This window comes from Conger conger, chromosome 3, assembly GCF_963514075.1.
Source record: "Conger conger chromosome 3, fConCon1.1, whole genome shotgun sequence".
Taxonomy (NCBI): Eukaryota; Metazoa; Chordata; class Actinopteri; order Anguilliformes; family Congridae; genus Conger; species Conger conger.
Window position 1 is genome coordinate 1,505,673 of NC_083762.1, and position 11,398 is coordinate 1,517,070.

An 11,398-nucleotide genomic window follows, 5' to 3' on the forward strand; every position below is an offset into this window, starting at 1 on the left:
ATGAACAACTTGAACCCTGAGAAACCATGCGTCTCGATGCGCTCACCTGAATTCGCGATCTCAGGTGACGGAATTTCTCCTTCAGCGTCGCGTTTAAATCCGTGAGTTCGCTTTGTGGGCCCCGACATTCCCCTATGTCCTATGCGAAGTAACATTACATGGCCTGTTTAGTTATTTATCAACGTACTAACTCTTCGAAAATAACCGTTAATGTTTGAGATTTTGCACCGTTATAAGCGTAGTCAGTTCGTTGAAGACAACCGGCCCTCTGCTGTTGTATGTGTTTAAGCTAATTGAGTAGCTAACTTGTTACTCGGTAGTTACTGTCACCACAAAGATGATCAAAAAGGAATCACGGTTATACACAGCTACTCATATATAGTCTAGAAATAAGCGCCGTTTCAAGACGGCTTTTGGCTACCGGCTTTCTTGTGTATCTCCATTAACGTAACATTTTTGTGGAGGTACCCCTGACAGCGAGGAAAAAATGAAGCTAACTCAAAATCTATATCAAATAATTTCACACGTGTTCTTCTTACCTGGATGAGAGCTTTAATTTCTAAGTCGAATTTAATTATTTCCTGTCTACATATTCGGACGTGGACATCCAGACTAGACGCCATCGTTTAGCCGAATGCTACGGAAAGCAATGCGGCCAAGCCGAATCAGATACGGCGTTTGGTTGAAAACACAGTTCTTGTAACAGTGTAATGTATGAGACAACGAGCATCGTCACGATTTTTGATGATTTGTCAAATATTATACCACATACATTTGGAAATAAAATGCGTAACAAGCTAAAACGATATATTACCTAACAATATATTATCATTCTTTTAGCTATATTTAGTTCTCCAGCAAAGTTTTGACAAAAAGTTGGGGTTGGAGCTCTTTGTTTTCATACATTATGTCCTGTTAAGCAGTTTCATAGTCTATGTTACAATTTAATTATGTAATTATAGTTACATGCAGCAACAATCCATATGTATTGGGCATATGGCATTCCGGGCATATGGTAGACGTTTAAGTTACTGACAAAGAATGTGCTCTGGATAAATCTGTAAATATAAGAATCTGTGTGCAAGATTTCTGATATCAAAATGATCAGGCAAAATTATTCACTAAATCTAAGGGCATCCCCTGACTTGGCAGATGGAATTTGTCACCAAGGTTTTTAAACAATATTTGGAAAAAAATCAGAGGCTAAAGGTTTTTTATTTTAAAGGGTGGGTGGTTGTCGACAATTAGACTGAATGGGCAGCGCGTATTCGGTAAGATCTGCGTGTTTGCCGTGTTGAACATTTCTTCTGATTAATCAGAGGACATTACGGAGTTTGTTTGTTTAGCTTTTTAATGTGAGTGTGGTGTGTGTGTGTCTGTGTTTAATGTGGTGTGTGTGTGCATGTATGTATGTGAGTTTGAGTGTGTGTGTGTGTGTGTGTGTGTGGTGTATGTGCTGAATGTGGTGTGTGTGCATGTATGTAAGTTTGAGTGTGTGTGTGTGTGTGGTGTGTGCACTGAATGTGGTGTGTGTGTGCATGTGTATAAGTTTGAGAGAGTGTATATGTGTGTGGGTGTGGTGTGTGTGCTGAATGTGGTGTGTGTGTGCATGTGTATAAGTTTGAGAGAGTGTATATGTGTGTGGGTGTGGTGTGTGTGCTGAATGTGGTGTGTGTCTGTGTGTGAGTGAGAGTGTGTGTGTGCATGTGAGTGTGTGTGTGTGCTGAATGAAAGGCAAATGATGTCATGCATGGATGAGAGCAACCAGCACAATCAGGAAATGAAACTGGCAGCACTCCCAGAACAGAGCGGGGGGGGGGGCTGAGAAAGATGGGGAGAGACAAAGAGAGAGAGTGAGGTAGGGAGACAGACAGAGAGAGAGAGAGGGAGACAGAGAGAGTGAGGGAGGTAGGGAGACAGACAGAGAGAGAGAGGGAGAGAGGGAGACAGAGAGAGTGAGGGAGGTAAGGAGACACAGAGAGAGAGGGAGTGAGAGAGAGAGACAGAGAGAGAGAGGGAGGGAGACAGAGAGTGAGGGAGGTAAGGAGACACAGAGAGAGAGGGAGTGAGAGACAGAAAGATAAAAAACAGCAGAGATGGACATCCACTCCCAGGGCAGTCAGCTAATCCTCACACAATGAAGGAAGGAGAACTCAGTCTAATGAATCCCGCTCTGCCCCTAGCCCCACCGCATCTCCACTGGCCCCGGGGGGCGGCTGCTCTCCCCCCATCACGCGTTTGGCCCTCCCTCCCTGTGCGCTGCAGGGGAGACCAGCTGGTGCCGCACATTCAGGTCTCCTCCAGCCGTGAGATCTCAGCCATGCTTTACAGCCCCGTCTCTGGGCCTGAGTGAATCTGTGCTTTCAGTCACTCCATGACTACTGAAGTTAATGACAAAGAGCTGTGTGGTGCTCCTGTGTGCTGCTAGGGGCCCCATCCTGTGTGCTGCTAGGGGCCCCATCCTGTGTGCTGCTAGGGGCCACATCCTGTGGGCTGCTAGGGGCCCCATCCTGTGTACTGCTAGGGGCCCCATCCTGTGTGCTGCTAGAGACCACATCGTGTGTGCTGCTAGGGGCCGCATCCCGTGTGCTGCTAGGGGCCCCATCCTGTGTGATGCTAGGGGCCCCATCCTGTGTGCTGCTAGGGGCCCCATCCTGTGTGCTGCTAGAGACCACATCCTGTGTGCTGCTAGGGGCCCCATCCTGTGTGATGTTAGGGGCCCCATCCTGTGTGATGTTAGGGGCCCATCCAAGAATGCGGAACAGCCATATCAATCGGCATTCATAGACACCCAAAAGGATTGAAAAACACAATTTTTTTCTAATGGGTTTTTTTTTTATTAAAATCAATAATAGAATGAGACTATCAAGGTTACAAGCAACTGTAGTACCAACACCTGGCTGATACAATGCTGTGAAATAATTATAACAATAATAATACAAATTAAAATAAACCAAGAGGCACAATTACACAAGAAATGCATCTTTCAAATCCTACTTCACGTCTATACACACACTGCTTATAACCCAGTGGTTTTTCTCCAGAAAACTATGCCTCGGAGGAAACAAAACAAAACATTTAGAGAAAGTCAAAAGTATAAATGCAGCACGACAATTAAACAACATAAATATAACAACTGTTTAGATATTGTGTTGAACAGGCATATATGTGGGCTAAAAATCTAGACATGACTAATAGGAGCAAGGTTACTGTTAGTTAGGAACTCCGTAGAATCGCTTAAAATGTCACCAAGAGATCTATTACAGAGACGCGGGCAATGAAATACAGCCTTCAAACTGTGACACGATTATACACCTGGGGGGTAGAGGGGGTACACACACAGAACTACTCGTCTAAATACCCCATGCTAGTGCGCAAGCGCTACACCAGACAACGTTAGAAGCACTGCTACTGGGTTCGGGGCGTTGCCTTGGACTGTGCCAGCTCTCTGGATGTGTCCAATACCTGTGGTGTTATTCTCTGAAGCAAGTTTGATTGGCTAAGGCCAATTTTGCTCTCGCCTGTATGACTTTGGCTGCGACTCGAGTCTGGAAGGAAATGTAGTTCATTGCGCTGCAGTGGATTTGTGGTTCTTGGAGAGAGAGAGAGAGAGAGAGAAAAAAAAAATAATAATAAGGTTTTGAGATTATCTTGTACAGGTGGTCTCTGCGCGATTCTGTCGGTGTCAGGTGCAACAGGGAAAGACCTGTGCCCACCCAGGTGTGCTCACGGCCCAAAACGACCCCCAACAAAGCACCCTTACCCTCCAATTTAGGGGGGGGGCTGATGTGTCGAGCTGATTGGTCGCTGCTGTGGGTAGACTCCGCCCATAAAAAACTGAGTGACTGCAGATTTGTTTGCAGCCACTGTTAAAATAACCCTCAACGTCCCTGCTCTCCTTCTGAGCCTGCAGGTCAAACTGACATCCATGTGAACACATTTCTGCACATCTTCAAGTCCAGGTTCAGGTTTTCAGCGCCGAGGTTTAAAACCAAATTCAGGCAGTCCAGTACGCCGAAACTCCCCCTTTCGCTTAAAACTGCTGGACAGATGCGTGAGCGATGTGAATCAACACCTCTCTCCCTCTGCTTAAATACTGAACATATGCCCGTGGTTAATAGAGACATTTCAGATTTGAGTCTCAGCGCTGTGAAGAGATCGTTTTTCGGGTCGTTTTGGGCTTCGCTACACCGGGGCGTCACCGTTTCACACAGTGCAAAGAGCACCGGCCATTCTGTGAATTCCGTGAGCACGTCATTTCCTCACCTTCAAAACACAACCCACCCAGGCCTGAAATAAAAAGAGCTTTGTCTAAAGGCTTCATTTCTGAAGCAATTGGACCAACGGCCGATCTCCTCTGGATGCCTGCTTGTTGACTTATGGACTCTTGAAAACTTCTCCCATTGGCTGGCAGAGCAAGCACAAGGCCGACGGAAACGTTTGCCTAGCAACACAATCGTGGAATAGCGGCGGAAAGGGTTTGACTTGTACAGGGACACAAACACACCTGCATTTTACCAGAGGAAATGACACCATAGCTCAGTTTGTTTCAGCTCTGAATCCCCTTTCTGTGTGCGCTCATTAACACAGCCACAGCCAAACAGCCATTTTATGCTTTTTCCAGATAAAAAAGAGACTACACTAAAGAAAAGGATGCAAGAGAGAGGAGTGCAGACCACATAAAGGCAAAAAAATCATCCAAAATTCAAACGTGTGCAATATATTACAGATTTAGACTATAAATACAAAAGAAATACAAAAACACATCTGTTTAAAGACTATAAAATAAGTTAACCAACAGGAACAAAAAGAAAAACCTTTAACGAGACAAAAATAATTTGAATGGCGAATGTAGCACTCTTTGGATAGCCTCACCTAATGTTACACTGATCACGTCTTTGTGTTGGGATTAATTTAATCATGATTCACCGAACCTCCAGACGGAAGACTACATTCAACTTTACCACACGGCGGTCACTGTGTCTGATCAACACAGGACCCGAAAACTGGTCAGACTGTCCAATTAAGAGAAGAAAAAAATAAACAAATAAACAAATAAACAAAAAGAGTAGTTAAAATTATTGGCATGGTGGGCTAAAATCAGCTTATACTCCAAGTTATAAAAAGGTCAAACTCTGAAGAACAGATCAAGCTTAAATCCTCATGTTTAAGTAAGGCACCTGATATAGCAGGCATTGTATTAAAAATAGATTGGATACTTTGTGAAAACCACTGCCGAGGGTTACGGACACTCTCTGATAGTCTGTAAAATTTGTACTTTTTTTGTTTTGTTTTCGATAGAGACAGAAGATAAACAAGTGAAACGCATACACACTTGAATACGAGTTGCACACTGAAAATTACCCGCTTCTCTTCAGCCCATTAAAATGAAAGGGACTTTCGCCAATCTACCAGACCTTTTATAGTCATCACCGACACACGTGTCCTGACGGCACAGGGCTCACTCGCTTCCATTGCTCAATAATTCTCAAATCATACCACACACAGGTGCCTGATTGCGGCTAAACGCAATCTGACTTCTGTTTTGCTCACTAAAACATGCAAAGTATTCAATATTTATTTATTCAGTCGCCAGATGCACTCCGTATGCAGTCGAGTGGAATACATACATATATTTGGGCGACTTTAATTTAACAGACCGAATTCTGCAGGTTTAAGCATGAGTCGTGCAACCTATAAAACGTGGTAGAGCTCTTGTGAGTTTTTGAGCAGCCGTACGGACAGCCCTGCGCACATTCACACAACATGATGTGATATGCCTTCCACCGGTCAGGAGGCGACACAAATCGCTACAGGAAGACCTCGTGAAAGGTCTACAAAAACGCTCGTCCGAGAAACAATAATAATAAAACTACAGCATTCCGTCGGTTATAAAAAGTCAGAAAGGGCAAATCAGCATTAAGACATCTGCAATTATAACAAGAATTCCGCGACACGTCGGGATCAAAGTCAGGCCCTCCGAAAACAACAGCACAGCCGTGTGACACGCCTTCCAAGCCTGGTTAGAAAACCTGCGAGTTCAACCAAATTAATATCCATAGGACTAGAATAAACGTCTACGAAGCGCACTAGTAAACGCCTTGCTTCCTGGGTTTGGAAGGCGGAACCCTGGAGAGGTACTCCGGGGAGCGACGCCTGCATAGTGCACCATGGTCAGCACTGGTATAACACGCGCTCCAAAACTCAGCGATGGACCGGTAAGCATGCCAAAATTATAATACACATTTAAAAAATATTCAAACATATATTTGCGGTGTTCTCTGTTAAGGATGGATTTTTAAATTTGAGCTAAATAGAGTATAATATTAAAACTACATATTGACTGTGTATACATGTCCTTTCTTAAGGTCAACAGATTTATGTGGAAAGAACCATGACTGGCATTGAATTCCAACCACTTTCTAGACTGATTCAGATGCCACAGAGTCCCCTGATTATAACGTAAAGCTGCACAGCTTGCATTGAACATGCTAAAAAGTGAAACCAGCAAGAACACTTTACGAGTGCCGGAAGGAGAGGACTGGAGTACTGCTATACATTCCATAGCATACGTATTTCCCAATATCCAATCCCCCAACCGTTAACATTTTGACGATGATGCTTAGACGTTTGTTTTGAGCACGGTTCTTTAGCGAATCGCCAGGCTGAAGACATCAGTTGTAGACACAGTACAATGAAAGCCAGGATATGTTGCCGTAGCAACAGTGGTTTGCACCAAAAGCTTGGCTTATCCTTTGCGAATGAACGGACGGTTGGCAGGGCAAAGGTCTTATGATTGGTTATTCCAATGCCAACGACTTTACATACAGTACAGAGATATTTCGGGGTTTTTTTTTTTTTTCGGTTGAAACCATTCAAGACTGGAGCTTTTGTGAGTACGTCCAGACCGTTGTTTTTACCCCCCAATGGAACAAAACAAATTCATTTAAAAAAAATTATAATATTATCTGGAAACGTCCAGAAGAGACGCGTCTACGCTGTACATCAACCTGAAGAGAACCCCAAGCAGAATCTGGTTTCCATAGGAAATCTCTACCGAAGGCGAAAGTTTGATGACTGCGGTCATCGGTACAGGGCTGCCCTCAGTGGCGAGTGGTCCAAATCGCACTAACACTGCAGTACTCCGATTAGCCAGGATTAGCAGCAAATGGAAGGAACATACAAAAATCCAACTCTTTTTGTATTTTACTTTTTTTTCTTTTTTTTATTCTTTTTTTTTTAAAGAAAGTGCTTTCGTTTTCCTCTTAAATGTTATATACTGAACATACTATACAAACTGAAAAAAAAAAAAAAAAAAAAACATTTAGGAAGGTAAAGATCAGCTTATTTTTTCTGTATTATTTACAAAAAGTGACGCACTTCAGCAAAGACAGACCGCGAATGGGAAAGACCACCTCCACTGCGCTAAGTGCTAAAGTAATAAGAACATCGACGATTGCAAAGACAATGATTTAAAAATATATTCTTCCCCTTCATATATCAGTCTGGTTTCTGAAAATGTCCCCTGTCGCCCTTGTAAAATTGGAAGTGAAGCTTCTCTACCCCACATACAAAATGCGCAAACAGCTGGAAAACGTTCAGTACGGCTAACAAACGCAGCATTTTAGAGCCTAGCAGCTGTGAACCTTTCAGCCTGTCTCATACAGGATACAGATTAAGGTCATAGAGAATTATCCAGCAATTAAAGGTCCCGTATTGTGGAAAACAACATTTACCTTGCTATGTTGGATTATAAAGGAGTTGTACGTGCTATAACAACACTGTGGAAGTATCAAAATTCGGAGTCCCCAAAGAAATCCACACAATCCGCAGAAACTGTGCGTTTAAACTAGCCGTAACTTTGTGACATCACAACTATATGCTCATTTGCATAATAGCGCTGGCCCCAACAGCATTCAGTACATTGCGGAGCTAGCCAGCCAATCAGAAGCTTCACTGATATTTATGGTCACTCAAACATCCTGTTCTTGGTAAAGCTCATGAGAGGTTCTGGAGAATGGACATGAAAAACGGGATAGAGATCGTTTTGTGGTACTTTAAACCACACAATGTTTTTTTTCTGATGGAAATCTGAAAATGAAACACAGGAACAATATGGGACCTTTAAGCATTAGTGAACAATTACACCTTTTCAGTTCACCGGTCATTAAAAAGTCAGTTTTGTTGTTGTTCAGCCTACATATTGTTTAACTTTAAAATATTATCTAAATTAGAGGCTTATTTGTGAAACAAATACATTTATCGCAGTGGAGTATTACCTGGTGCCATGCCCCGTTAATTAAACCTAAACAAACAGTTGTGGAGATAAATCCAGTTTTGGTCTCTATTCAATCCAACGCAATTGATTCAAAATGAATTAAGTAGCCATTTTCTTTCTCAGTATTTATAGGCCCACATATTTTGAGTGTCTGGAAACCTGGAAAATGTAACGCTTGCTTAACTTAACTGCTTTAAAATTTAAAGGGAACGCAAGAAGATAAAATATAATAAACAGCCAGTCAGCGGTGATTTAAGCGTTCGGCGACAATCATGTTTCCATGAACGAATAAACACCAGGAGTACCATCGCTATGCTAATAATGCTAACGCTAACGGGCTGAACGACCTCGGATTTAGTTTTTTTCCCTTTCATTTGAAATACATTTCCATTACTCCCTCCGTTCTTTTTCTCAGCTCAACAGACCTCGGCCGGGGCCAGTGGATTAGCTCCTACACTCATTAACACATTAATAAACAGACATAAACCCCCGCAGCAACCGAAATGTATGGAAAAGGTGGAGTAGGCCTACACAAAAATAAATATTATATTTATTAAATAAATATTATAAGCAACTCTGGCTAAATTTAGGGTTGTGGGCGGGACGATCGAGATGTAGAGTTGTGAACGTTTCCCACCTTGTCTGCGTTTACTTGGCCTCATCTCAAACTTGTTTACAACCGAACAAATTTGGACAAACTTTATCCACAGAGGACCCTGAGAAACCAGAATAATACCCAATATGGCCTCCTTCTACAAAAACCACCCCTCTAAAAATATCTTATCAGTACTTAAACATAGAATACAACCCTACGCTCCAATACAGTGCAAACTCTGAGAAAGCTTTTTCATCACATTCAATACATTTCAAATGGAATCATATCGTGACTTCAACGAACAAGGAAAAGGCTACCTGTACAAAAATATATAAAAATGATCATCTATTTTTCATTTTTCACCTTTTTCTTTTTGAGTAAGAAGTTGACAGAGCTTTAGAAAGTTATCATGCTTAACCACAAGTTAAATTGATAAAGTGGCAACTTAGGAGTGCGTATATATACGAGTATGTACGAACATATGCATGTACATATATTTATGTATTTGTGTGTACATGAATTTTACACACATATTATAGAATATACAATATATGTATATGTATAATGAATAAATTAACTAAATAAACACTATCTTTTGGTTATTCCTGCTAATATTTTACAAACATGCTATATAAAATTATACACATAAATGCTTCATATCAGCTCCTATGACTCTCTACGGAAGAGGCGTGGAAGGGCCGGAACCTTCCGCAGCTCATGAAAAGGTACGATCCCAAACTCTGCCTACTTCACAAGCCAACGAGAGGAGCAGCAAACCAAGAGGCGAATGACTGTATCCTTCTGCACATAATTGGACCCAAGCAAAAATTCACAGTTCATTGAGTATCCCTGTCCAAACCCTTTCTTCTACATTCAATACGGTGTCTTTTAAGCTGTGCAAAACCTTACTGAAACTGGCTATTTGCCATTTTGTTGCATTCATCTTTGGTACAAAAAAACAATCAAAATATAGTGTGCAAATATTTCTCTTTATCATAGTAATTATTCCTCAGCCCTACCTCCCCGCTACCCTACCCTCCCCTCCCCCACCCCCACAGCCAAAAGTACCAAAAACCAACGTAGAACCATCTCGTAGTAACATACACCGACTCTGTGGCATAGATCTACATTATCCATACGTTCCTATGTACATTCAGAAAATCGTAAAGAGCTGAAACAAGTTACAAATCCACAAGCCACCCCCTGCTTGCAATCTCTCCTTTTCAGTTTGTGAAAAAGTATATTCTTTCTTTAATTCAGTGATCAACCATCCCATCTTAATTACAAGGCACAATGAATATTACTGTTTTTGTTACACACATGAAGTTACGCAGTAGATTTCCCATTCCGTCTCTATCCAGAAAGCCGAGGGACATCAGAATATATTAAGTGATTTCAACCGGGATGAGGAGAAATTATATCCGTCATTACGATCTGCATTTCAGGTAGAAGCAACTTTAACACCAGCCCAGTCATTAATGCCCCGCCCCCCCTGCGATCTCTCCGCCCGTTTTTTGGCGAGCCCTGCGGGCGTTGAGCGATGCGTTTCCGCGCCGACGCACGACCACTCCGCGGCCGACCGCCCAGGCCTCACATTCCCAATTCCGGCATTCTCATTCCCGCATTCCGAAATTCCCGCGCTCCGGGCCGGGGCCGGTGTTCCCGCGTGACTGCGCTCGCCCTCTCGCCCTCTGGCCCTCTGGCCGCACGGGGGAAGAGCGCGCGTCCCAGCGGGAGCGCAGGGATCCTACGTGAGCGTCGCTATCGCATGCGCTACGGCCGAGCCTCACCACGCGGCGGATGTCGGCGGGGGAATATAATGCGCGTGACGGGGTCGGAAACACACGGGTGGGACACGCGTTCATGCCCGGCTTGGCTGACTCTCCGAGGGGAAGGGGGAAGGGGGGGGGAGGCACTGAGCATGCAGAACTGAACGTGAGACAGGAATGCTGTGGATGGGACTCTTCTGCTCCAGGGCTTTTCCGGATCGCTCCGTGGGCATACGGAGGTCTCCCTACACCTTGGACGTCGGGACCCGGAGCCCCACCAGGCCGCCTGTGGGGTCCCCCCCCGCCGTGTTCTCCAGAATCTGGTTCACAAAGTCTGACGTCTGCCCAGCAACAGGTGATCTCACTGCAAACACAAAGCAGCCAGGAGTGAGCAGGCCAAACCTGGCCCTGACGCGTACATCAGAGAGCACACCACCCTGCCCCACACCCATATCATACTGTCAGCCCCACATCACTGCAGTACTGAACCCAACATCACTGCAGTACTGAACCCAACATCACTGCAGTACTGAACCCAACATCACTGCAGTACTGAACCCCCACATCACTGCAGTACTGAACCCCACATCACTGCAGTACTGAACCCCACATCACTGCAGTACTGAACCCAACATCACTGCAGTACTGAACCCAACATCACTGCAGTACTGAACCCAACATCACTGCAGTACTGAGCCCCCCTATCATACTGGCCCTGATATAACAGCATGACCTACTGGTGTTCACTGCACGTGC

At 43.8% G+C, this 11,398-nt stretch overlaps 2 protein-coding genes across 4 annotated transcripts in view; both read right to left on the reverse strand.

The window, feature by feature from the left end:
* The window catches only part of LOC133124884 (vesicle transport protein SEC20-like), a 31,497-nt gene extending 30,827 nt beyond the window's left edge, over positions 1–670 (reverse strand). For both annotated transcript variants that reach the window (XM_061236431.1, XM_061236430.1), the window contains exons 1-2: positions 540–670; positions 47–139 (exon numbers count right to left, since the gene is read on the reverse strand). In XM_061236431.1, coding sequence (XP_061092415.1) covers positions 47–139; positions 540–623 — 177 coding nt within the window. In that variant the 5' untranslated portion in view covers positions 624–670. The remainder of the gene's footprint in view (positions 1–46; positions 140–539) is intronic.
* Positions 671–10,590: 9,920 nt separating this feature from the next.
* LOC133124878 (CREB3 regulatory factor-like) overlaps positions 10,591–11,398 on the reverse strand; it is a 31,510-nt gene continuing 30,702 nt past the window's right edge. For both annotated transcript variants that reach the window (XM_061236421.1, XM_061236420.1), the window contains exon 9: positions 10,591–11,006. In XM_061236421.1, coding sequence (XP_061092405.1) covers positions 10,888–11,006 — 119 coding nt within the window. In that variant the 3' untranslated portion in view covers positions 10,591–10,887. The remainder of the gene's footprint in view (positions 11,007–11,398) is intronic.